Raw genomic sequence first — 27,360 nt, 5'->3', positions numbered from 1 at the left:
TAAAGTTGATGAATTTATTCAACATCTTTATTATGAAGTACCCTTTTAAAAGAAATGTACAAGTGGAACCAGCACAGTGACATCTTGGCGTTGGAAAAAAACAAAACAGAAAACACCATGGACATGTGGTGCAGGTCTGAAGACACGTATGAAATGATAATGTACATATTTACAGCAGAGGGTTGATCAGAACAGAAGTGAGAATAGCATGACTGCAGCTAAAAATACAAATGGGACTGAGTGATAATTAAAACTAATAATAAAAAGCATGGATTGGTTTCAATAAACACATTTTTGAAAGGTTAAAGGCACTGTGTTTCACACAAATCAACAACGCAACAGATGCAGTTATTTGTTCTTGTCCATCAAATCATAAATCACAAGAAACAACTCAATGTAATCATTCAACTGTCCCTGGGTGCTCTTTCTAATAAAACAGATGCAAAATATATCAGAGGGCCAAAAGCAGTTTGCACATAAACATTAAACCAAAATAGACAGTTCAATTCATCTGGAAACATTCCTTAAAGAACATGCTCGCTGATTATTAAAATTACATTTTTTTCTTATAAACAAATACATTTCTAAATTTTTTATTTCATACTGAAGGCATAATGGGTTGGAGTAAGGACAGACACATTTTCTGATCCTATGCTCCTCTTGCTGGGGCAAACCCAGGATGATTTCTATTTGACATTAATGCAACACATTCAATTAACAATCAGCATCGAGGACACAAAACAATCAGGTGAACAGATCAATAGTGAACCTGTGCTCAAGTAGCTGACATGATCGATCCTTCGAGGATATGGTGGACAAAAGTAAAAAAAAATAAAATAACTTTTTTTTTAAAAAATTCATAAAGTTACATTCGGCTTACGTAGCTGGTGTGCCCTCAGTGCAACGTTTGCACTGCGCTTTATATTCTGACCTCAAGGCTTTACCGCATTATGGTACAAACACAAGCAGGTTAAAAGACTAGCTTGACATGTTGAAAAATTCACTCTGCTGTTTTCATAACAAAAAAGTGACCAAATGTGTAACACTCCTCGTGTCTATACAGTAAACATGAAGCTATAGGCAATTAGCTGAGCTTAGAATAGAAGACATCTCGCCTGGCTCTGTCTACATTTCGCAGTCTGCCTCCCAGCACATTTCAGCGTTTCCTAATCAGCATGCATCTATAACCTGAGCTGAAGGCCTTACAATCATTACGATCTTACAATCTTACTCAAATCTGTTTTTCCCCACCCGCAAAAGCGAGTAGTTATTAGACGGCTCATCAGGCTCTAGGCAATCGTGATAGGTCCTCTGAATCATCAATTTATATGTAATAATCTAGCAATCCACAGATCAACCAAATATCAATACTGGCATATTTTGAATCATCTACCGTGTCACCAATTTTGTGCTGAGCTAGTGTGATATAAATCTGAAAAACCTTTAAACAGTTTAGAATGACAAAAACAAAATAAATAAATAAACAAAAACTAACAATCAGCTATCAACCAAACTATTTTAAACATCACCACTGGTGCCACCCTTCTTATAAACCAATGAACAACAAATAACTGATAATTAAATTAAATTAACTTAACTTGTAGTTGAAACTCACGTAGTTTAACTCACGTAAGAGCCAGGGTAGGTCCAATCTTTTTAGTAAACTATAAACTAACAACTGCTGGCTTTAGCTTTGCATTTACCGCTTAGATATATGAGCTGTATTAACTTATCACAGTATTCCTGGTGAAAATTTCTAATGTCAAATATTAATTTAATTTGGAGAAAGGAAAACAAAAAAGCAAACAAAACAAACAACCCTGCAGTTTTTAAACTCAGTGTTCCTCTACAAAGTTTAAAGATGTAGGAGGAAATACTACATTCCCTCACAGTTATGTCAAATAACACACATTAGATAGCAGTGGACTGCACATACATGTGTATGTAGGCGAAGGGGGCTCACACTACACTCTTTGGCTGAGTTCCGGTGTACACGACGGACACTTAACGCTTCAGAATAAGCACTGTAGATAGTAATGGCACTGGCCAGGCAGGCAGGCAGGCAGGCACCTAGACTGAGCTTGGAGTTCTGTGTGCAGGCTTGTGATATAGCAGAAGACTTCTAAAGTTACACAAGGGGACAGTGTGACCGTTTAAAAAAAATGATATATTGTGGTCTTTTTTGAGGGTAATAAAAAAAAAATCCTATATTTAAAAATCCTCCCGCAGTAGAACACGACTGCACACTCAAAGGTAAACAGTACAGAGCTGAGGTGCAGTGATGTGGTATACTGGGAAGAAACAAACAAATCGGCTGCCCTGAAATGACTAATGAACTAGCTTCAAAACATACACAATAATACAACATTAAGTCTGAGATATGACGAAATTAAGCTGCAATAATAAGTAATAGTACCTGCCTTGTACATACACGATTCAAATAAAATGAAAACAAGTAGCTAGAATACTTGTCTTATTAAAAATACGGTAAACAAGTTATGCAGAGAACTGTTATCTGAACAAGGTGATGTGAGAGATCACTACGTGACTTCTTGGAATTGAGGGTGAGCAGGTTTCTCTGTTCTGAGGCTATGAAGTCAACGAGAGGCAGGCTAAATGTTCCACTCCCCAAAAATCTTCTGTCACCAGCTGATGAGGAACAGAGACAGCAAAAGGCAGCTAGACTCCCGAGAGGAACAAAACTGCTTCCTTTACCGTCCTGAGCACCGATTGAAGAGTTTCCGTGGTAATGTAGCAGCATCGTAATGGTCTGCGGAGGACGGGCTCCTCCAGAGCAGAAGTGGAAGACTACTTTAAACCTCTCTCCTTCAGCAGTCCCCTCACCCTTTTCCCATCCATTGCAGTAGAAGTGGAAGACTGGTCAGACATACCTGAACAGCTCTCCTTGATCGTCCACAGTGGAGACAGGACAGGTGAAATAATTTATGTTCTTCTACTACCCGCTGTATCATCTGACTGAGCTTTTTTGCTTTATGTGGGTTTGGATCCAGGCGTTGATGCTCCGTAAAATTAACCGCCTCCTTAACGCTTGAGCTTCGACTATGCAGCGCAATCTCCATTCGGTCGCACGTTACTCCTTCCGCCTTTCTACTTCCCGTTGTTCGTTTTCTGGCAGGTGAATTTCAATCCCACCTGAATGTTTTCTTCCTCTTTTTCATGCCATCTGATTTGTTTTCATGTTCCCAAAATTTCAGTCAACCTTCTCCACCTTCCCAACAATCTTCTCCTCGAAGATAGGCAAGATTGCGTCATCGTCACGAACCTCCTCGAACACCACACCACAGTCAAACTCGTCGCTCACTTTCTTGAAATAGAACCTAAACACAAGCACAAGTGTAAGAGCACATTTTTAACATTCCCACACACACTTCTGGCTTTTTAAAACCTGTCTATGTATTTACCTGTAGTGGCCCTTTTTGGTAAGCAGCTCCTTGAACTGGCCCAAAGTCACTACACGGCCTTTAACAGATGTTCGATAGGGAATTGGTTCTCCACAAAAGTAGTAAGCCACTGTCATGTTCTCGCACATTTGACGCTTTCCAGACTTGTGCCTGAGACAGAAAAAATACACGTAAACACACAACATAAAGAATAAACATTAATAATAATAACAATAACCGAGTACACAGAATTTGGCCTGACACCTACCTAGGCTTGACCTGTTGTAGTGCAGCCCTCCTCCTCTCCTCCTCCAGCCTCCGTCTAGCCTCCTCCAGCTGGGTGAGGGGGTTGGGAGCTGGGTTGGGGGGCATAGCTGGGTCCTGGATGAAGGGATGAGAAGGCTGGACTTGGGTGGATGATGAGCCGGGGATAGCGGTGGACACTGAAGAAGGGTTACGTAGTTGAGCAGAGACCCAGGGGTGCACAGCTCCAGGCCGCTCCACTGAAGCTGGACGTGGCGATTCGCTGCTGGTTCCTGTCCTCCTTGAGCTACTGGTGCTCCCTCTGAAAAAACAAGAGAATTGCCTGCATTAAAATGGGCACAGGAACTAGAGCCTCACAATATGAGACTATGCTAAGCAGTGTCTTATTGATCGCTATATCAAGAACCACTGAAATTCTGGTTCTTGATATAGCAAGTACGCGTTACTCAGCACAAACATTTAAAACCTGAAGAAGAATAACCCCCAACATAAGCAGAAATGATTTGTTCGATGTATCCACGTGCTCCCCTGTGAGATTCTCCCTCTCCGATGCTGCCTAAATATCACTTTACTCTCATTTATTAGTAGGCTCCAAATTCCATTCATTTGCAGTAAACGTTAAATATTTCTAAGATATGTATGTCTCTCTGATCCTGTTTGAGGGGAATGGGCATCTGCCACATGGTGTTGTACACAAAAACTCATTTTTTAGCATCACTGGGGAAGAGAATTAAACTCTCACAAATAAAGTTATACTTCACTTGCGTTGTTACTGACAACATGTGCAACAAGTTCCTTCCATGTTAGAGCAGAACACGGGCAATCTGTAACACATCTAATGCTGGAGGGCGGCCTTGCTGTTAATCTTGTTGGCACAGGTCTGTTATATATGCCAGCTGACTAGTGCCCGCACACACAGTTATGTGGTCATGGGTTAATAATAAAGAGTAATCATTAGCCAGGTTATTGCTTAGCTGTGGGCACAATCGCAGATTCCATTTGCCGTTATCAAAGTGTCATCTATAAGGTCACAGAGACATTCACTTTGCTAAGAGCAGAGTCTGCTTTTACTTTGATCCTCTGCTTCAAATGGCGACCAACAACACAAAGTGTTCTTCTTTTCTGCCAAGTAAAATATCAATGCCAAACCACTGCCAAATAAAAAAATAATAATTTCAATACACTATATCTGATGAGAAAGAAAACACATCACCTGTATTCCTAATTTAATTTTTATTTCATTATTTGATCTTAAGAATTTTAAAAATTTCAACAACTATAAATTACTGTCAGCTTTGAATATAAAATGACTCACCCATGGGAACTCTTTCTCTGTCTGTCTCCATCCATCATCCATTGCAGGATCTTCTGGTTTCTCTCCAAATCCTCAATTGGTACCTGTGCCTCCAGGCCACGCCCACTCTCGTCACCTTTCCCCGATGCCTCTGATGTCTTCTTACAACCTCGCCGTGATAGTGTGCTGCCTTTACTACTGCAGAACAAACAGGTAACAAAAGAAAAAAAAACAAAAAAAAAAACAGTTGGAGTCATCCGATTACTTAACAATAAGATACTTTACTGCCACTAGGGCACTACCAGGATACGGACTTGTCCTTAATAATAGTATAATACATTAAAGTAATACAAATATATGCAAAGTTCTGGAGCCTATCCCAGGATGCACCTGTCACAGGAAAAACACACAGAGACAACCATTGGCACTCACTTTCACACCTATGGGCAATTGAGGTTCATCAATTAACCTAATCCCACTAACTGCAAGTCTTTGGGTTGTGGGAGAGAACCCATGCAAACATGGGGAGAACATGCAAGCTCCACACAGAAAGATCCCGGCCTGATGACGGAATTGAACTCAGGACCTTCTTGCTGTGAGCCAATCGTGCTCAGTGGGAATATGGCTGTACGGTAAAAACTGTTCAGGAATTGTCTAGTTTTGAATTTTTCATGAATCTGTATCTCTTAGCAGACGGTAAAAGTTCAAAAACATTTTAGGCAGGATGGAAAGGGTTTTTGAGTTGTATGCAAGCAGCAAAGAGATGAAGATGTCACTCAAAGCTGGTAGGTGGAAGTTAGTGACGCCTTGTGCAGTTTGTACAATCCTCTGCAAAGCTGTTCCCCTTCCATACAACTTCCTATAGACCAAGTGCACACGCTTACCTATAACCCATCCCCTCGTGTGTGCTGGCTCCAGCTCCGTCAGCATAGTTTCGACTTCTCCCGGCATACTGATTGGTTGACTCTCCATTCCACAGGAAGTTGGGCTGAGACCTACTACCCGTTTCCTCTGGCCCATCCCTTCCTCTGTGGTGGTACAACGGCTTGTGGTGATGCATACCTGAGATGGAAATCAGTAAAGTAAATAGAAACTCACAGCACTGACATCTGTGCTATTTCACCTGAAGAGTCAGTTATGGCTTGCCATTAAAAAAATTTGTAACAGGATGCACTAATTAGTCCAAGCATATTATAGTTCCTTCCTGTGTTGTAAAGGCACATTAAAAATCTCAAGACTCCATCTTCACATTAACTCAATATAATGAGCACGAGTTAAGCCTACTCTGTTATACCAACATCAATATTAAACAGAGCAACAACAGCACATTATTCCACAGCAACACAAACACTTGAGCAGAATAACAACTATTTCTTGCTACTTGAGGTTACATTTGCCAAAAACTACAGTGTACAGTAGGTGTGGGGAATACGGTCTCCAAAAACCAAACCAAAACAAAACACTCTTAAAAAGACAGGGACACAGGATATGAACCAGGTATAATGTTGAAGTATCAGCATTAACTTCTAATGCACAGTTCCGCAAATAAATAAAATCATTTTTAATGTTTGTAGAAATAATTTACCCAAAGTTGTGTAATGTAAGAAAAAGTCTGCACTTTTTCTAAATGTGTTTGTAGAACTGGAGAGGACATGTAACTGTGTCCGTTGGAGAGTTGCTTTAGCGACATGTGGTATTGGGGGCAGAGCTTAACACAGAGAGTAACCTGGGCCCACATTTAGATCGTGGAAATCGTGCTCGACCATTTCTCCCTCCCCTTCACAGCCTCTTACCTTTGACTCCAGCAGCAGGCAGACTGTGACCTGCACCTCTGTGTGCAGGGTAGTGAGGCGGCCCGATTCCCCCGTCAGGTGAACGCGATGATTTGGGAGGAGTGTGCCGACCCCCTCCTGCTAAGGTGCTGTTGTTTGCCCCTGGCGACTGGCAGCCTGGCGTCCTCATCACCCGCTGTACATGCTCATCCAAAATAGATTCTGGGTCGTCGTCATGGGGATCGTCTATGGGGACCAGGCCTCCGTAAGTGGCGACTGTTGCCGTGTTAGCAGTTGTCTCGGAATAACGGGCACCATAAAGAGGTGGAAACGATGAGGGGACGGGTAGAGACATGCTATGAGAAGACATTGAGGTTGTCATGGAGACGTCAGCATCATCCCCCTCTTCTTCCTGTTAAGAACAGAAAATATATTTAGTTTTTCAATTTTAAAACTGGGTTGTACATCAATACAGAAGACAATGGTTAAGGTGATGGAGGCTAATAAATGTGTTTCTTTTTTTGCCTAGCCTTTCTGCCTGTGTATTACAAGCCGGATGGCTTCGTGGCAGTAACCTGATACCCAAGGGGAAAAAAAGTAAATTAAAAAAGAAAAAAAAAAAGAATTGGGCAAACTTTATCTAAAAATGCTGTTGTGCCAGTTCACCTGATATCATCTCACTTAGAATCACCAATAATTAAACTATCGATATATAATCCCAGAGTGATTATCTCTTCTCTTGATGGCATAGTCTCTCTTCTCACCAGCAGCCATGAGTCTATACAGAAGCTATTACTATTAAAGTGGAATGCTAGAGCCTAGAGCTGGGCGATAGAACGATAACGATATGTATCGCAATATAACTTTTACTCGATAGAGAAATTAAGCTATCGCGATAGACCTCGCCGCTCTTTTTTTTTTTTTGAGGACAAAAGGTCAGCCAATCCAAATTAAGTACCGCAGAGCCGAACCAATCACAGCCGCAGCGTCACGTCGCGTGACTTGTTACGTACAGCACAAGTGCCAAGCCGCACGTGTGTTTGTTTGGGAAGCAGCCAGCGCGTAATGGAGGAAATGAGTGTGCCGACTAGAAAAATCAACCGAGCGTGACCGAAGAGAAAACAGATGATGGTTCCAACGCCGGAGAGATTGTCGAACGGAAGAGCCATAGAAGTTCTGTAGTGTGAAGGTATTTCGGCTATTTCAAGTCTGACAAAAAACAGTAGCGTGCACTGTAAATTGTGCCGAAAGCAAGTCTGGAAATACAATAATCTGGTGCATGCGTCACACTGTGCGCCACATTATTGTTTCGGTGAAATGAATTTCTACAATACTGTTAATTCTACTCTCTGCTCTCTGTTTTTTCCCTGCCAGCTGACTTCTGTATCACGTGGTATAAGGCTCCGCCCTTGTCATTTATTGAGCAGGAAGAGTGAACGCTTGTTTTCATGCAGATTATGTCCCGGATCAAAATGCATATATCTGGCATAATGCATTGTCTAAATTTCTACTGTGTAAGTCTCCTTGTAGATGAGGAGCTAGCTGTGAGTCTGGAATAGAAGTGACAGAGCTGCATAGGCAGGCTGACTAAAATGGAAACAACTCTTTCTTTCACTTACAAAGTTTTAATTTTGAAGAATTAAAATCACATTGCAGGGTGCATATATATGATCGTGTACTCACCAGCCGTACTCTCTTCAGCCTCTCTTCAAGTCTTTCCTGAGCCTCTCGCTCTCTGAGCACCGTCTCCAGCCTGCTGATGAGCTCCGCTGCAAACCTCTCAGGCTCTACGTGGATGTCCTTTGGCATTCGATACGTGCGCTGTGTATTGACACAAGTAGAAATTATTACATACTACACATGGGTGCATATGTCTGCTGCCATAATTTAAATGGCAAACTTATAAACTAATATGCATTTAACACATTCAAATGGGAAAACTTAACTTGTGCAAACAACCAATGTTAGCAATGTGTGACAGTTATCGTAATTCCTTCTCAACTACTTGCAGATAAATACTGCCTTAAGACCACCTCACATTATGAGCTAAATCTACCTGCTGTGTATAGTTTGTACCATTAGATCTACTCCTCCTACTTCTTCAAACCCAGAATTTAGGAATATGTAACTATGTTTTATTCCAAAGTTTTAACTGGTATCAATCAGATGCCGCTCAGATGTGACTTCTAAGTGTCTGTATATCAAGTGCTTTTAGTTTTTAATGGGGCTGGTGATTTCAGTGTCCAAGTTGATCCTGAACTTTTAAAAATCCAGTGCCAACTTTTAAATAAGTTGCTGAACTTTAGCTGTACTCATTTTGACCAACATGCTGGTAGTGCACCAGGACCTCAGCTTTGCATGGGATGCACCTTTACTTCCAGTTTAAACTGTGGGATGTGCACACAAGTCACTTCACTGACACCAAAAAACACACAGCACTAGGGCTGCCACGATTAGTCGACTAGTCACGATTACGTCGACTATCAAAATCGTCGACGACTGATTTAATAGTCGACGCGTCGTTTGAAGCTTTGTAAGATCACAAAAGACGCAGGAATAAGTAGCAGGATTTAAGAGTGTAATAACGGACTGAAACAGAAGATGGCAGCACTGCATGTACAAGGATGCAGCAGCCGTTAAACCCCGAAGAAGAAGAACTAGTTCTGTCCCAGAATTCATAGCGCAGCCCAGCTCAGTTTCCAACAATGGCGGCAGCTAGTTAGTTTTAATATTACTCTTATTATTCTTTCTGGGTCACAAAATAAACGTTTAACATATTTTCAGGCGAGAATGTAGCTGTGTAAACCTCAAATATCTGCTCAGTTTATCAAGACACCACATATTTTCAAAAGCACTCCGACGTTTTCGAAGACGTCTGTTACCCACCAGCTCGATAGCTAGCCGGGAGCTTGGCTCACTAGAGTCTTTCGCTACTCAGGTTAAACATGATATATAAGTCACTTAGATAACTTAAAATGTTATTGTTTGGCTTTTTTTTAGTATTTTATTTGTTCCTGAGTAAATCGGTTTGGCTGAGATTAAAGTTATAGTTTTTACACAGCTGAATAAACGTCAAGCAGACAACTGATTATCAGAAGTGTGAGATGCTCCAGAATTTACTCCAGTGTCTTGTTATATTTTAGATAGCAAGGAGTTTATTAAACTTCACCGAGACAATCTGCAAATTTCATTAAAATTGAATAAACTATCATCTTGTCTTTATTTTTAGTTAGCACCTTAAACACTTAAAGCTGTAAGCTAATGATAGTTATATAAGAGCAGATGCTGCTGGTGCAATAAGCTGTACGTTTTACGTCCAATGGATGATGGTCTGATTAGTCGACTAATCACAAAAATAATCGGTGACTAGTCGACTATCAAAATAATCGTTTATGGCAGCCCTACACAGCACCTCTTGCAGGGATTCAACACAGTAGCAGGCTACAAGCCCACCGATCAGACATGCTGTAACGACCTCGCACTGCCAGATAACTTCAATACACCAACAACAAAGGGCTCCCGTCGTCACCTGCCAAACAGATCATGTTCTGAAGGAATGTGTAGAACGACTGAAAGATGTTTTCACAAGGACATTTTCAACATCTTCCTCAGACAAAAATAACATTCCCACTTGTCTAAACGGCACCACTATAATTTTGTACCCAAGAAATCTGACCCAGCTTGTTTGAATGACTACCACCCTCTAGCCCTCACCCCAAGAAATGTGAAATGCTTTGAAAGGCTTGTCTTGCAACATAATAAGTCACATCTCCCTTTTAACCCCTAGAATTTGCATACAGAGAAAACCAGCCTACAAAAGATGCCATTATATCCACCCTGCACCACCTCAGTCTGACTCACATGCAATACAGAAAGTCATACGCATCCTACTGATTCAAGTCAACTTTTTATACTTGCCACAGCAGCTTGTGGAGAAGCTGAACCTGCTCCGTGTGGGACCTGGTACCTAGAACTGGATCTTGGGCTTTCTTACACAGAGATGGCAGATGGCCAGAAAAGGAAGAAAACAACACAATATGCTGAATACAAGATCGCTTTAAAGGGTGTGTATTCAGCCCATTATTGTTCAAGATGTGGATACATGACTGCTCTGCTAGTTTTAACACCAACCACACCAAAAGGTTTGCTAAGGTAGGCCTCATTGCCAATCAAGATGAGTCAGCACACAGAGGAGTTGACAGCCTGACAACCTTAACCTCAACACAGGGAAAAACATCAACAATGAGATAATTGCTGACTTCTCGACAATCAGTTTCACCTTCCACTGATTGTTGGTTTTGTGGTAGAAACAAAAGCATGTAATTTCTGCCGATATGCCAAACTGATGACATCACTTCCACTTACTACACCACCACAGCCTTAATCAAAAAAGGCCTAGCAGCACCCTCCGCCTCCTCCACATGCTGCAACTCCCATCAGACATTTACAACCAGTGCAGTCTGGGCATTGCCAACGTCCCCACTCATCCTTCTCACAGCCTGTCGCAGCATTCGCTCAAGGACCCCACACACACACACACACACACACACGAAACAGCTTTTCAACCCACATCGATCACAATGCTGAACCAGAACAACAAGAAGGGCCTTACTTAACATATTTATTTACTTGTGCATCACTTATTTATTATCGTCATGATATTTTGCACTGAGCAGGATGCCAAGCCCAAGTTGCTCTCTGTGTATGAATGATACACTGAAAGCACTTAAACATAAAAAAGTATGAAAAATACGAACGGGTGTGACTTTAGCAAAGATTACAAAGTTGTATTGTCACATAAAAGCCTAATAGTGTGCAGAAAAACTTTAAAACTGCATTCCAGTGTCAAATTCTGCACATATTTCACTGTGCATGCAGCAATACAAGAACTGATATTGCAGCGAATTGCTGTTTGTACTCACAGGTATATGAGGTAGGGGCACACGTCCGTTGGCTTTGGCACTTTCATGCATCTCTTTACGATGCTGTTTCCAATATCTGTATGGAGGAATACCATCTCTACACAAACACAGAGGGAAAAAAAAGATGAACAAAAATCAATTACAGATCTGTAACATTTTTACAAAACTCAAAAGTGTAGTATTGTCCGAGGTGCAGCAGGCTGTCTATGAGTACTTACACACTGCTGTCGGTCAATGACATTGTGTCTGCATCGCTCGACATGCTCTGCTGCTCACTGTCATTGGCACTGGTTGCTGGAGCCCGCGCATAACCCATGTTTGCGTAGTATGGGTTTATTGGCTCTCTCCATGGCCTGAAGAAGAATTGAGACATCGTGATTCATGCGAAGGAGCCATGTTAAATTTTCAGGGGTTCTTACAAAACATTCGCACCAGTTTTTTTTTTTTGCCTTAGTCATGTCTGATATGATGCTTGTGAATTGTGCTAAAAAAAAAAGTGTGTTAAAGGCTTCAAAATTGTGAATTCAAAAGTGTGAAGCGTCCCGATTAAATACACAAAATGGAAAAAAAGGCTCAGAAAGTTTGGCTGCACACTAAATTTGCTCTTCTCAAGAAAGACTTGTGTTCATGATTTCGCAATAAGACAAAATGCCACCTACTCTTGATATAAGTGGGTGTGCTGCAAAGATTCCCCGAAAAGAGCTATTTGCAATCTTGAAAGGGTTACAAAGAAGCTAACAGAAAAAAGTCTCAGCCTTGCCACATGAATATTTCCACTATAAGAATATCAACAGGTATTATATATTATTACTTATTATAATGAAAAATATTATAGATGTATTTTGGCAATGTTTGTAAATGACAAACTCTAATTACCAAAATATTACTCTTGCATAATACTAGGTCATCTACACCGCTATACACGAAACAAGAAACACCCATCGTTTCCCACAGGACATGATAGGGCATGTGATTATGTACGCGCACATGCATGTATGCAAGTGAAAGGAGGGGCACTCAAGCATTTTAAAAATGAATGAACATAACATAACCCAAACAAACATAACCTGATATCTACTTAGTAAGAACATATACAGAAACAATCAACAGCCTCTCCACAAAGTTCCTCCTTAAACAGATCAATTCTGAGTCCACTCTCTTAGACTGCAGCTGGTCCCTGTTCTGTTCTGCAAGTCTCAGAGAGCTCAGCCCAGTAGCATCAGCTCTCCGCCTGCTGTGGGTTCTACTTAGAGCTGAATCTAGGGCTTGCATCAGATCTCCAGAGAACCAAATACAAACGTAACCAGCTGCAGTCCAAGTCTGTCCAACTGCAGGACATGGGAAACACTAGACGCAAAGGATCGAAGCTGACTGGTTAGCACAGAACATTCAGATCTAGACTATGTTTTTTTTTAAAATTGACATCGCATGGAAGTTTCAATAAATGTTTAGATATTATTTATGTTATGACTGCAAAACAGCAGGCGTATACACACACACACACCTGTACTCCCTGCTGTCCTGCCTCCTCCTACTGGCTGAGGCTCTCTGTGGTGCCGTCTGCATCAGCAGGGTCTGAGTCAACCTGGAAGCTGGTGTGTCTCCACAGTCGTCCTCATCTTTCTCTTCCTCCACTTCCCTCACTCCTCCTCCTCCACACCTAAGACCACATTTATGTTATTAAAAAAAAGTCAGATGAATTATATTACTTTTAAATATTTAGACAAATGAATTTCAGCTTCAAAACTTTGTTAGAGCTGTTCTGATCAGCTGAGACAGATTAGTGAAGTTTACAGTTAAATCCTATGCAATGCATCAGAATTGAAATGTGGTATAACACAAAGTCTCAGGTTCTCTTCTCACCTCCACTCCTCATCCTCAGCGAGTGTAGGCAAATACCCAGAAACAGGCTTGGCTGGTCCTGATGAAGGGCTCTGATCATTGGGGTTTGGCTTTGGGCTTTCTCCCCCTGTCCGTGTGTACTCCAGGTACAGATCTGACTTAAGGAACAAAGGGTAGGTGTTCTCCTCGATTATGGTCTGGATCTCTGTCTGAGCCTGGAACACACAAAGACCAAGTTGGTACAATAAAAATGAAGACATTATTTCTCACCTCTCACTAAGTTCACTGTGACACAGTGCTCCCAGACTGAAAGGCTTTGCCCTTTCAAACTATACATTTCATGCCAAATGAATACTCATTACAGACCAACACAATTACACAGGATATACCAGCATTTATGTTAGAGACTACACAGCTAGGACTACGCAGCTAGGCTAACACCTATTCCAGACTGAAAAAGCAATGTGTGTCAAACCACATGCAAGCAATAAACCTGAAAGGGTCAAAGTGCATCCCTCGACGTGGCTTCGCACAAGTCAAGTTGGTTTGAATTCTAGTTGAACAGTACACAGCTTTGGATTTTATTACTTTGATGACTTGCGGAGAAACAGCAACGGAAATAAAATCAAACGTAAGTCTGTGGAACAGCTATAAAGAAAGCTAATTGAAACAAGCTTCATTTGGTCCATCACAGTAATACCCATGCATTCTTACTCAACATAACATTATTAAGTATACTCTATGAGACTCAAGTCTTTAAGACTGGTGATAGAAGTCTCATAGAGTATACATGTGGTCTCAACATTAAGAAGATAAAAATGAGCAGTCATCTACGCAAAACTGAAAGTGTTCAGGGTTAAAGAGGGCAGAGAGGAGCAGATGATCCTTTGGTGTGGTTTGCTCATTAAGGCAGAAACAAAGCACAAGGAAACACAAATCTGTAGTTTAACAAAACAGCGACAAGTGTGTGACTTCTCTTGCTCTTTTACTTTTCCTGTCAGGATGAATGCCCCCTGTCAACCACAGGAACACTGTCAGAAGATCAGAAACTGATTGAGGTACTCAGGAAGTATAGCTGCACTTACACCGTGGGAACCTGGGTAAGCTTATAGTTTGAGTCACTGTTCCCTCCCCCTAAATAAAACCCTAAAGTCAATAAAGCAGAACTGAACGGCCCTGACAAATCTAACACGTTTCAAGACAGCAAAAGCTCCTTGTTCTGAGATTGTTTTAAATATTCAATGGAAATGAATACATGCTAGAACAAACTCTGTGAATTATAAATATGCTACTTTCCATGTTTTTAAATAAAGATACTCACTACAAAATCTGATCTGTATAAGGGCTGGTTAAATAGATATGGCTTTAAGTTCCTTAAATCTGGGAGTAAATATTGACACTAAAATTATAACGACTTGACAGGAATAGACCTAGTGCAGTGAGAAGAGCGAAAAACATAAGTTCCCAGCACCAGTCAACTGAAAGCACAGCCATATGAAAGCCATTGTCTGATTTTTTTTTTCATCATGAACCATCTTGCCAACATCCACAATTCAGTTTCAGTTTCCTAACCTGTCGGCCTGCAACACTGCTTAGCATTGGCACCTTAATGGCTACAGTTTCCATTCCTTAGCCAAATCTGGCCATTTAAACAAACAAAATAATAGTTGTCAGGAATGAATAACAGTATCTACTAGGCTGTTCTCTTCAACCTGACTGGCATTCTGTTAAATATTACAATATAAAATTCTAATAACCTGTTCAAAAATGGCTGCGTCGGGATGCGGCTTTCCCACGCAGTCTCTGATGAAGCTCTTGGTGGCAGCTTTGATCTGCCTGGAGACGATCCCATTCCCATCTACAATATACTTTCTGTAGATAACCTTGGCCAGCTTTGCCCTCTTGTCCTGGCTGGTCTTCCTGAACCCAGAGCAGGCAAACCAGAAGTCGAGAAGGTCTGCACACCCTTCCTGGCACAGGAAGGTTCTGAACAGCTGGGTGCCTTCCCTGTCGTCCAGGAGGGAGTGAAGTGACTCGGCCCACTTCAGGTAAGGAGGGGTTGGTGAAGCAGAGCCCTCAGGTTCATAGCCCAAGTCCAAGTCAGGGCGACGTGGGGTCGCAGACGAGGAGGAGGGTGTATAACTTGACGGGTCCCCCATTTTAGACGACAGGGGATAGCCTGCGGTTTGGGAAAGGGTGTTTGGACGGGTGCTGACTGACTGGATTGGGGTGTCCACGTCTGAGCCCTCCTCACCAGGAACCGGGGGCCGCGGCGCATCCTCTGTAAAGTGGGTAGGGGCACTCATGGAGGCCACAACCCCACCCCCGCCCCTGTACCCGATCCCATGCAATTCTCTGACAACGCTCATGTCTCTGATTGCACAAGGCAGAGGTCAGATATTCCCCTTTAGCAATGACTTGGCTGGCAAACAATTCACCCTGCAATGGAAACAAGAAAAGCAGTTAGATGTAGCAGTGGAAGGTGATGACTCAAATACAAATATTATTGCTAAGGTGAGAATGATGACTTGAGTCACACCTCATCGCTGAACTGTGTCACCCCACTAATACACACACAGTATGTATATATTTAGAGTGCGAGAGATCACTGAGTAATAACGTTAGATGATGAGCAGACACACGAAGTATGATACTAACAGTATGAGACTCATGAGAATATAGTCATAGAAACTGAAAATACAGCTAGTTTGTTAACTTGGCATCTAAACTTACTAGCAAATACACCTCAGTTTAAATAATCTCGTATTTCTCCAACTAAATCTCCAGTTTAACGATGACGAACTCAACGCGCTTTACTTGAGTATCCAAGCTTAAGTTCACCAACAAGTTTATTTCGCCTGTGTAGCAGCTAGCTTTAGCGCTAACTCCTGTCAAATAACACGGTCGGTATTGCTGGACACTGTTTTGCAAATAACCAACTAATGCTAACAAGCTAAAATGGCTAGCTAGCCTTGTAGCAATGCCACCACCAATGCCAGGGCTTTGAAGTGAGAATCTCATTCATCTTGGCCTGCAAAGACGGTGGGGGATGGGCACCGAAACAAACTCCACACAACACGGGCCTCCGTGCAAAAAAAAGGAAAAAAACTTCAGCACTAGAGGAAACTATAAACGTACTCGTAAAGAGCACATTTGTACAGAAGCAACGCAAACTTTCTTGTTGTTTAACCCCAACAAATCTAGTCGCATAAGATCAAACAAAACAAGAAAGCGAGGGCACGTTTCTGACTCTGCTGGCTGCAGCGCCAGCTAGCTTGATGTGTTAGCTAGTTTTGATTAGCTGGCTAGCTTAGCTAGGTCCGTTAACGTCCCGTGTTTTCCACAAAAGTTTACGTCCTACCGTCTCTGAAAGCCCGTTCCCCGTAATCCGCTGCATTGGGGATACTGGCGCGAACAGTGTACTCCAAAACGCAGCATATGGATAGCTTTTGAGATTAAATATTAACGAAAATAACCCGTCGTCTTGCCCTTAACTCCCCATGGTGGCTGCTTTCAGAGCAATAATACAGAGCGAGTACGTGAGTGCACGCCGACTGTAAGCGGAGCGTAGTACGTTTCTAGAAATGCGCCGGATAGAAACGCCAAACACACGAAAAAATACCCGAGATTCTTTAATCTTATCCACGATAAATGCAGCGATACGTGAACGTTATTATAAGTGTCCAGCGTGCATAATTTCCAAATAGTTACAAGAATACAAGAAATGTAAAAGTATTTACTATGCAAGGCAAAACTGACTGATGCAGCATTTTGATTCTGCAGCAATGTAGAGCTAATTCAAATTGTTTTATGGGATATTTACTGAAAATGTGTTTGTTTCAAAACCAAAGTATGACCGCCAAGTCAATGTAGTAAAGTACAACTAGACTCCAACAGCATTTATGGAAAAAGGAAAATGTGCAAACTGCACAAGGTTTAAATATCCAAGTAAATTTAACCTATTTTAGAAACGCGCCTAAATCCTGCAATTTAGCAAAGAGAAATTAGGTTCTTCTTACTTCTGATATTTTAATGGCTTTGCACTTAGAAGGCAGGCCATATGGTAGTGTAGAATAGTGTAGTGTAACTACACTATTCAAAGGCTTACTTTGAATGTTGCCAGCAACCAGTTACAACTGGAGCTTTTCTGACAATGCTCAACCATTCTCTGATGCATTAGTGTATGTATGTTTTTTGAATTATGTATTATTACTATGAAATGTATGTTAGTGCAGGCCCTTAACTGCTATTATTACCATTTTATGAACCTACTTAGTTGCAGGTAACAGTGCAGACATATCATCAAGAAACATGCAAAAGTATCACAGGAAAAAAAATCCATCTGGAACCATAAGTGTAGTATTATTACAGATTATATGATTATATTATTATTGCAATGGCGACTTTGTGTAGAATGATTGTATGTAGGTAGCTATAAAAGTAGTGAAAATCTTTTTACTCTTCTGGAGTAAAAAGTTGATACTACTGCTTCTCAACACAACGAGAAAGACATGTTAAAAAAAGTAAGCTTGAAGTATTTATTTATGTATTCATTAGTTTATTTGTAAATTTTCACCACTGTGGGTACATTAAATGAGTTATGAAGAAGAGTTTGTACTTCGTGTCGGTTCTATATGTCTCCGTTCTATGTCAAGGTAACCAAAAAAAGTGCATAACGGCGCCCCCATCGGCAAGAACGAGCAATTTCACAATATCTCTAAATGAATGGAAGTGTAATTCAAACGGTAGCCTTTTAATAGACTCCAATAAAAAAGTTATTCACGATAAGCCGACTGCACCGTACACTGTCACGCACATTTAAAAAAAATGTGGATGAAAAAGAAAAAACAAACAAATAAATAAATGAGCCAGAATCCCCAAACAGCACCAGGGCACCACAATAGATCAGGTAGGCTACGGCTCACTTTGCTCCAGGCAATCTGTGAGTCTAAAGGTGAGACAGTTTTTGAGCAACGCGCGATGACAAAACAAGGCGACTCACCTCTAATGCGTCTTTGCGTCTGAACAGGTGTTCAGTCCGAAGAGCCCATCTCTGCCGGCGCAGTGACTCACAGGACAGAGGGAGCACGCTACTGCTGCCACCTGAGCATGTCACTCCTCTCCGCCGGGCTGTCAGTCATGCAGGAGCACCGAGCTCCCACCGGCTGCTGGAGGGACGGAGAGAGAGAGAGGGAGACAGAGAGAGAGAAAGAAGGGTGTGTGGGGGTGTGGGTGTGTGTGTGGGGGGGGGGAGACTACAGTTATCAGGCTGAATCAATATGAGCCATGTGTTACTGCATGATGTAAATTTGCCTTACACGTGGATTAAACTGTCACGTGTCTTAGTAAGTAACAAGACTAAAGAAATTACTGCACACGCTGCCAAATTTTTTAATTTCTATAATCAGCAAGAATGATTTCAATTCACAGCACTCCTTGTCTTTGACAACAGCAAAAACATGAGAAAATACACTAATGCAAATGTCCATTAACAAATTGTTTTTGGTATGAATTTGAATCAGAAAATGAAAATAGCCCATGCCAGTAAAATCAGAAGAAGCAGCATTTACTCTCTTTGGAGATAATAAAACCAAACCAAGGATGCATGGAGCTTACTATGCCTCCTGAGGGGCCGTCAGGCCAGCTGTCCCATGTGAAGGAGAGCAGGGTCCGGTGGCTCAGGTGAGGTCCAGACACCTGTCCTCATCTCTGCCCACTCCTCGATGTACTGCTTCTTCATAACAACTCGAAGCTGGGAAATAATAACAATAATCATCATCACCATCATCCTTCCTGTTAAAAGGGAGTTTGTCCTTCCCACTATTGCCAAGTTCTTGGTAATAAGTGGTTTACTGATTGTTGGGGGTTTTCTCTGTATTATTGTAGGGGCTTTACCTTACAATATAAAGCATCTCGAGGGGACTGTTGCTGTGATTGATGCAGTATAAATAAAGTGAATTGAATTATTATTTTTATTATTTCATATGAGATTCAAAAATAAATTGTAACCCTCTTGTATATCTGGTTCTTTTATTTGATCGTGTATATTTGAGCAGAACAATATAACAGTATAGTTTTCAACCCTTATGACATGGCATTGTTGGTAAAAAGCTTTTACCAGTCACATGAATTAACCGTGTGCAACTAAACACAACAGATCCCTCAATTTCATGTTAACTTACTACTACATGTGAAAATCCTGCTGTGTAAATGCTCCACTTATGTCATAAGAGCTGATACTTCTTAAATGTAACTCTCTTAATATTGGATACAGCCTACATGTTGCGGTCAAAGGCTAATAAAAAAAAATCATATTTCTAGACTAACCCAACACAATAAACGCCTCCGTTTATTTCAACATATCCAGAACAAAATTATTTTCTTCATCTCGATTTTCATTTCTGTACATGTTCACTGTACCATTGTAATATATTTACATTTCAAAGATATTATTATTATTTTGTTAGCATTGTTTAATTTTGTCCACCCTTTCGACGAGTGCCGTTGAATCCAACAAAAGCACGGTGAAATTTCCAGCACTTTAACTTTAAAACTCTATTTGGCATGCGCCATTTAAAACCATGTAATCGTCTCTAAACAGATAATCGCTGTGAAATTGTCAGAGAAGGCTTTCAGAGGACAGTAATGAAGACGGGCGGCAAGGTTTAGCGAATGGCTGTGTGTTTGATTGGCAGACTTTACAGCCAAGGCAAACACACTTCATTATGGAAATGTATGCACATTATTTTGGCCTATATCATCAACAGTCAACACACATACACTCGTTGCACCTGCAGATACAGGTTCTTGTGGTAACAGGCTGGTGTTGTCAGGGCTGCTGTGGTGCCCCCGGAGACAATGAGGGGAGAGGGAAGAAGACAAAGAGAGAATACTGACGAAGATGAACTTGACCTTTATGATGTCTTGGTGAGGAGGGGTTGGGGGCATGTTGGTACTTATGAATCTATAATGAATCTGAACTATGTATGTGTGTGAGTATTGCTGGTCTGTACTCTAAGCTGAAGAAAGGTCATCACACAAGGGGACCACTAATACACCTGGTGCTATCTATCTATCTATCTATCTATCTATCTATCTATTGCTTGAGACATACATGAAACATACTTTTCCATCCTAATACATTTTTCTTGACTAATTCATCATAACTCATCAGAGCAAAATCGTATTGTATTGACTGACGGCTGAGTTGCCTAGGGTGAAGACGTGGATATACCAATAACCACGTCTTGGTATTTGACAGATAGGATTGGCTCCAGCACCCCTGCAACACTCAGTTGGATAACCTGCTACGAAAATGAATGGATTTAATAGTTATATGGTCATTAGTTGTGCTTAGACTTGAGTTTTTGTGGCTTTGGAGTGTAGTTTTCAGAGTTTATGTGATTGTATGTTAAGATTTAGCTAGCAATGGGCTACCGTCACCAAAACTCCATGAGGTGTACAGGGAAATCAGAACCAATCTACTTGTTTGTTCAAGAAGGTCAAGCAACTGAATTCAGGAAACAGAGGAAAAGACATGCAGATTGAGACAGTGTTCAGTGTAAGGAATAGTGCATTTATAGATACAGATCCATAGTACTTGATTGCTTTCCTTATCAGTTTCAGTTTTAGAATTTTAAAGACTTGGATGGTAGGAAGTGACATTCAGAGAATGAATATTCCTGCACACCTATATGCTCCACATCATTTGACATTTATGCAATATGACAATGTAACACATTTTTACTCACAGACAACATATATGTTTGTTAAACATTAAGCACATTGTGCCTCATTTATTCCTGTTATATATCTTGTTTTATTGGCTTTACTGACTTTTTTATTGCATTATTAGCAGAGCAGCTGTTACTAATAAAACTGACAAAGACGCCTTTCAACTCAGTGTGCCAGAACCAACGACGCCTGAACTCTGGAATCAAAGAAGGTAAATGGTATTCAACAATTATTAAACGTATTACCTGTGCTGTGCTTTTACTCCTCTGATGTGTCAAAATATCTTCTGGGAAAAGCTTTCAGTAGATCATGTTTGAAGTGAAGTCATTTTTATTCATAAAGTCCAATATCCTGGATCACAGCCCTTTACACTCTCTGTCGTCAGATCCCAGACTTGATTAAGGAAAACTCATCCACCAAAATTCAAACAAACCTACCGTATGTTTTGGCTAACAAGAATCAAATAATGTGTTCTGCTGCACCTGTTGCCACTGGACTAATTCAGATGAATAACGTGATTGATACATGGATGATCAATAATCGACTGGTCACCCTTGCTAGCTCTTCTCAATTTCAGTAAAAACACAGTCACCTTTTCATAAGCTGAAGTGAAGTGAAGACGAGAGTAGATCATTAATTCCTAAATTGAGGCAACCCTCTTAGACTACTGAGACGGAGCTTTTTGTCAGTGAGCCGGTCCAGCTCAGGGGTCCCTTTGTTCCAGCTGCCACAGCAGATTTGGGCGTCTGTACGGAGGCCTGTCAGAAACAGGCTTATCTCTTGGGGGCCTCCCAGCACAAAGACCCATTTAGATGCTCAGAGAAAGTGAAATCTTCATTATATACCCCTTAAAAGAAAAACACACCCCTGCTCTTTAGGAAAATTAATTGGAGACAAGTATTTTATTCGGGTGAAATAAGAGCTCCAAAGCAAAGTATAAGGCTGAGCTTGTACAGTGAGCCCTTTTATTATGTTTGATATGTAGTAGTGAGTAGGATAGCGTCAACGTTTCAGGCAACTTTGCACTGAGAATTGGCGATTAAATTAGTCACAAACATTGCCACAGAGCTATGAAGGACGGCTAGCGTCATCACCCTCCTACTTAAACACTTCCCTCTGTTTTCATTTTTTTCTTTCAATCCTCAAAGTTACACAAGCCAACCAAAACAATATGTGAACTACAGAAAGCACAATATCAACACTCTCCCATCTATATCTATCTCTCTATCATTTATCCACCTATCCGTCAATCCACCTATCCATCCATCTGCTGGCCTTTCCCAGCCATGCCTGTAGTGAGAGTGTCAGTATATCTGCCATGGCGTCCCGCTGATGTGTATTGTGATGGGGCTGAATACTCCAGCAACCAATATGGCCCGCACCAATACTGGATTAGCCACAGTGGATTAGCTCGCTGCCCTCCTGCTGCTTATTCAAATATTGTTTCACGTATTGTCATCATTGGGGCTGAGCTCTGGCCCAGTAGCCTGCAAGCTACAGAATATTTTCAAAGAAACCCAAAAAAAATGTCTTTGCTTCCATTTCCCTACAAAAGCGTCTGATTTCAGCGAATGTGGGATCTGGACCACTGAGGGTCGGGGGAAATTGTTGAGGGTTCGGAGAGCATCCGCAGCCCTAGAACAGGCAGGGGGAAAAAGGGATGGAAAGATGATGGAAAAGCAAAAACCCAACTAGGCCAAAAACAGGCATGAAAGCGTGCCTTGATCTTTGATACATGGTGTTCTTCTTTTTTTTCTCCTCTCTCCCTTTCTTTCACCCTCACACATACACTTGGGAGTCAAGGCAATTGATGTGCTGCCTTTGATGGCAAAGAGAGGCCTATATTAACGGCCAAAAAGACCATGATGAAAGGGCTGAGGAAAAAGAAGCAAAATGGGTAGAAAATGTGTTATTAGAAAGAATGGCAACTCATGATGAATACTTGGGATGAAGTGATGGTAACCAGACATCGGGGTCTTGAGGGTTTGATGATTTAACGGCAGCGGAGGAAAGGCTAAGGTAGACGGAAGGCTTACCGTGCTAGCCCCGCGGTAGTGATGGCTGAGGTTGGCTTGGTGGTTCCAGTGTGTCATGCTGATGGTCGTCCTGTTAGAATAAGGGAGGTGAATACACCTGCTGCATTGCCCGAGTTCATCGCAGTGATTCCGAGGTCTGGACGCCAGTGGACGTCCCATTGCAGAAGCAGTCGCCATCTTTGTCCCGTTGTTGTCTTGGATATGCTCTCCTGCGTCTTCATCCCTCCCTCTTTCCTTTGATCATGCCTCCCTCCCTTGCTGTCTGCCGTATGACATCATCACGCAGCGGTATCGACAAGCATCAAAGAACCTCTGGGCAGGACGGGGTGTAAATATGGAGCATAAAGAGTGCTGTAACCCCCCCTGCTCCTAGCATCCACTCCTCTTCTCTCACTGCAGATGGGTGGTTTATTAGGCCGATACAAAACTATAAGCACACACCCACACCACCCATTTCTCAGACGGGTGTATCCCAAGGCCCCCTGCTGTGCTTGCAGCGTTTGATGATGCGTCTAGCTTAATTCGATCCCAAAGCTCGCTCCTTTTCTAAGACGTTCATTTCACCCTTCTTATATGTTTTTGCAAGCTGCTGCAACAAAACACAAATGTGTTCTTGGTCAACTTTGTGACTAAATGACAACGCTACTCTTCGCGTAGCCACCCCTCCTTCTTCACACTTTGACTCTCATCCCCTGCTCTTTCTCTCTTACCTCTTACAGCTGGTCGGTACCATTTCCAATCCTGTTAAAGTTCTATGTCCTCTCAAGGAGACCTTCTGTCTGTCTGTCATCGGCCCCAAAATCACATATACATGTTTCACTGTCACACTCTCAATCCTCTGTGGCAGCTGGTATCACACCCAATAAGATCATCCCTTAAAAAAACACACAGAATTAGCAACTGAATGGATTAGATTTGTCCAACATCAATGTACCTGCAAAGAGAATGAAGCAAACCAACGTTTTACTACAGTCAACATATATTTAAAATACAGTGTAATGGATTTACAATTAAACTGCTCTACAAAGGCCGGCAGTAGTAATGTAATTATAGAGATAATAAAGTCAAGAAGAAACAATTAATAGTTTAAAGTTTTCAAAGTGGAAAAGACAGAAAGGCTGCAGTACAATTACTTTATGCGTTCTTAAAAGCTGATTATTTTACCCTAATTTAACCAAACTGAATCACATAAACTACTCTAGTTACTGCTAAAATGGCTTAGCTAGCTTTTAGCCAAGCTAGTTATACAGTTTTTCTACATCAAGACTGAAAATTAATGTTTTGCACTTTTTTCAGTCATAAAGTCAACACTTCAGCAGAATAGCATTTTTTAACTGTTGAATCTTGTGTCAAAAAGTCCTGTCCAAGCAAAGTTTTAAGCGAATACAGTAAAGCTATGTAGCAAGACAGTTTTAGCTTAATACTAACATTTTTGTCAATCCAAATAATTTCACAATAAAAGCTTTTCAGTAAAATAAATGTGTCCCCCTATCAAAAATGTTATTAATAGTCTATCTTTGACTGAACTGCTGTATTATTATACCTAAATAATTTATATTGGCTGCTGTCTCTGCTGTTCACTAGCTAAACGGGCCTACTTCAGGCCAATGCAGTTGAAGTAACCTGGGCTCACGCTGTATAATATCACTGAAACAACATGCTGTATCACTGCGGTCTTTCTGATGCAGTTTTTCTGATGGAAAAACGAAAACTGACCATCAAAGCAATGAACAGTCCCACAGTCCCATTCAGTTACCGAGGTATTTTCTGTAATAGACAAAGAGCCGAATCAAACATGACTCATCAGTGTAACAGAACCTGGATCAGCTTTCTCTCAAGCACTGATCATTGAGTGGAAAAAAGAATGAAAAGTAACTGGAGCTTTTTAGAGTCACACAGCTACCGCCTCCTCGCCTGTCTGCTGTTCTTCTACTTTCCCCCAGTTTCCATTCACATCTTTACTCTGCCCTGCCGCCTCTCTGCCCCCACTCTCTACACCCCCCCCCAACTAATTGTCAAGGTTCTTGTTAGCGTTATGCTTAAATGCACCTCTCTGCAGCGAAAGCCACCCAGTGATATGGAAAGTATCCTTAGCAAAGGATTATACACCACTGATTGGAAGTACCAAACAAACGTGAGTGTTTGGAGAGGAATAACTGCTACGAAATCTGTTGTTCACTCAGGCTTTCGCCTTTTTCCATCCTGTACTTCCCTCTCTTCAACTCAACAAACTGTTTCTCAGCTTTCCAACTCTAAGACCAGGCATTCTCTTTCTCCTTCCCAAACCAATCGCATAAACAGCCATTTCCATTCAAACAGCAACTTCATTCCAGGTATTAGGAGAACTAATTCCACCACATTATTAGACTCCTTAAAAATGCCCACTTATTTCCTCCACAAATTACTTCCCGTAATCCCAATCAACTAAATCCATTTGCTGATTGCTGCCCTTCTGCAGGGGACAAACAGCAATGTCTGGAATCAATATGAGGACTCTTAGCCTACCTGTAAGATTGTTGGGGTAACAGCTAATGGCAGCAAGCTGACGGGCTGTAGAGGGTTGATAAGCATTTCTCATTACTGAACCCCCATTCACATAAGCGCCTGCCACACTTGTATAATACACATTCACACACACACAATCTGTGGGAGAAATACATGTCCTCCAAAACATATTGCCATTGTTGTAACAATAGATATAAATAAATAAATAAATCATCGGTGTGTGCATCTATTAACTATGTGTGACAAAAGAGAAGGCATCTGGAAATGCTATAAACTGGCACATAGCTAGAGGGTATGGATAAAATAGCAGAAAAGCTTCAACTATACAAAAACATACCAGCTTGGCGAGGCTTGTAATTGCTTATTGTCACCATCGCACAAGTGCGTCCAACTCTGTGGTCATTTTTGATTTCATTTTTTTGGCTCTAATTTGTTATGAAGTAAATACCACACTCAGCGTCTTTCAGTCAGTTTTAGTCAGCTCAGTGCATTCCCCTCCACTTTTAATAGATGTGCTTGAAAATTATGCAAAGAACAACAAAAAACAACAAGATAAATATTCAGTATGTATTTTATGTAATGCTAGCAGAATACCCGGATTTTATTCTTACTTTGGGGTTACTTCACAGCAGAATATTTGACTTGTCACAGTAAAGCACTGACATTTTCATTAATGTGACATAGCACAAGTCAAATGTGTTTATACAGGGGTTATTAGTGTTGTTTAACTGGAATTAAACAGTTCGAGTAGTGGTTGCCATCACAGAAGATGAGACCACGCGAGGTAACTCTGTAGGACGGAAAAATGATTAACGGGACAAATATAGCTTTTCTTTAAGTTGCCTTATTTGTTGTGTGATGCTGGATTGTTTCACCTTGAATTTCTGATCTAGTTCCTTTTGAGGAGAAAATCTTTGGTCAGCATCCACAATGATTGTTCAAAATATCTTTTGGTTAAATAGTGTCTTTTTTGCGGACTCAGTCGAATTTAATGCTTTTTGTACTTTTTTTGTACTTGGACATTTTATGTGTGGTTAATGGAAAGTGAATGAGAGTGCCCTTGTTCATTGCAGTTAGCAAACTTACCATATTAAGGCTTTGCCATACATAGAATACATGTCGGTCCAATGTATTTGTTGCTGTTCACCCAGTTTTAATGAATCAATCTCATGGAATCACGGTTAACTCTGTTAACTATTTCAAACTGTTAACATTAACCCTATAATGCCCATTGTATCATTTTTGATACATGAGTTTCTGAGACCTCTATATCATCAACATGATCAATACTTGGCATAATTTCAAAATGTTATGAACAAAACTCTTTTTTTTGTCTAAAATTAACATTGTTGTTAACAAAAAGTTGCCAAAAATGCCTAATGTATCAAATGTGATACAAAAAATATATAATAAATATGTAATAAAAATATATCATACACCACATGATACAGCAAAAAAAGTGGATTTTGTTATAAGGGTTAATAAAGATCTCAGTTTTTTGATTGCTTGGGTCTTACAGGGTTAACACTGAAGACAATCTTCAGGGCTCTAAATGCTTATTAGTGCAATTGATGCGCATTACGACCATAA

The 27,360-nt window shown here is 41.0% G+C and overlaps 1 protein-coding gene across 3 annotated transcripts; it reads right to left on the bottom strand.

The window, feature by feature from the left end:
* On the bottom strand, positions 1-23,483 carry LOC102292960 (axin-1). 3 transcript variants are annotated; one of them, XM_005946975.3, is made up of 15 exons: positions 23,266-23,483; positions 19,112-19,247; positions 18,498-18,663; positions 15,253-15,934; positions 13,517-13,710; positions 13,158-13,313; positions 11,872-12,006; positions 11,654-11,750; positions 8,415-8,552; positions 6,753-7,143; positions 5,844-6,021; positions 4,981-5,157; positions 3,670-3,966; positions 3,423-3,572; positions 1-3,338 (listed from the first exon to the last, which is right to left on the bottom strand). In XM_005946975.3, the coding sequence occupies exons 4-15, from the start codon at positions 15,862-15,864 to the stop codon at positions 3,212-3,214; spliced, it is 2,652 nt and encodes an 883-aa protein (XP_005947037.1). In that variant the 5' UTR covers positions 15,865-15,934; positions 18,498-18,663; positions 19,112-19,247; positions 23,266-23,483; the 3' UTR covers positions 1-3,211. The 3 variants fall into 3 exon arrangements, with proteins under 3 accessions (XP_005947037.1, XP_005947040.1, XP_005947036.1); XM_005946978.3 differs by lacking the exons at positions 18,498-18,663; positions 19,112-19,247; positions 23,266-23,483 and adding an exon at positions 16,857-17,046 and having other exon boundaries at positions 4,981-5,154; XM_005946974.3 differs by lacking the exons at positions 18,498-18,663; positions 19,112-19,247; positions 23,266-23,483 and adding an exon at positions 16,857-17,044.
* Between the last annotated feature and the right edge of the window lie 3,877 nt (positions 23,484-27,360).

The sequence above is a fragment of the Haplochromis burtoni genome, unplaced genomic scaffold (assembly GCF_018398535.1).
Source record: "Haplochromis burtoni strain Fernald_Lab_line unplaced genomic scaffold, NCSU_Asbu1 Contig_504, whole genome shotgun sequence".
Lineage (NCBI taxonomy): Eukaryota > Metazoa > Chordata > Actinopteri > Cichliformes > Cichlidae > Haplochromis > Haplochromis burtoni.
The sequence above is the reverse complement of the archived record's forward strand: the minus strand, read 5'-3'. Positions and strand labels throughout refer to the sequence as shown.

Bases quoted from the DNA above. Each gene is read 5' to 3' on its own strand.
- LOC102292960 (XM_005946975.3), bottom strand. From the start codon at position 15,864: ATGAGCGTTGTCAGAGAATTGCATGGGATCGGGTACAGGGGCGGGGGT. The intron at 8,553-11,653 runs GTGAGTACAAAC...GTCAATACACAG, and splicing joins TGCCCCTACCTCATATACCT to CGCACGTATCGAATGCCAAA. The intron at 6,022-6,752 runs GTAAGAGGCTGT...TTTCCATCTCAG, and splicing joins GCCTGCTGCTGGAGTCAAAG to GTATGCATCACCACAAGCCG.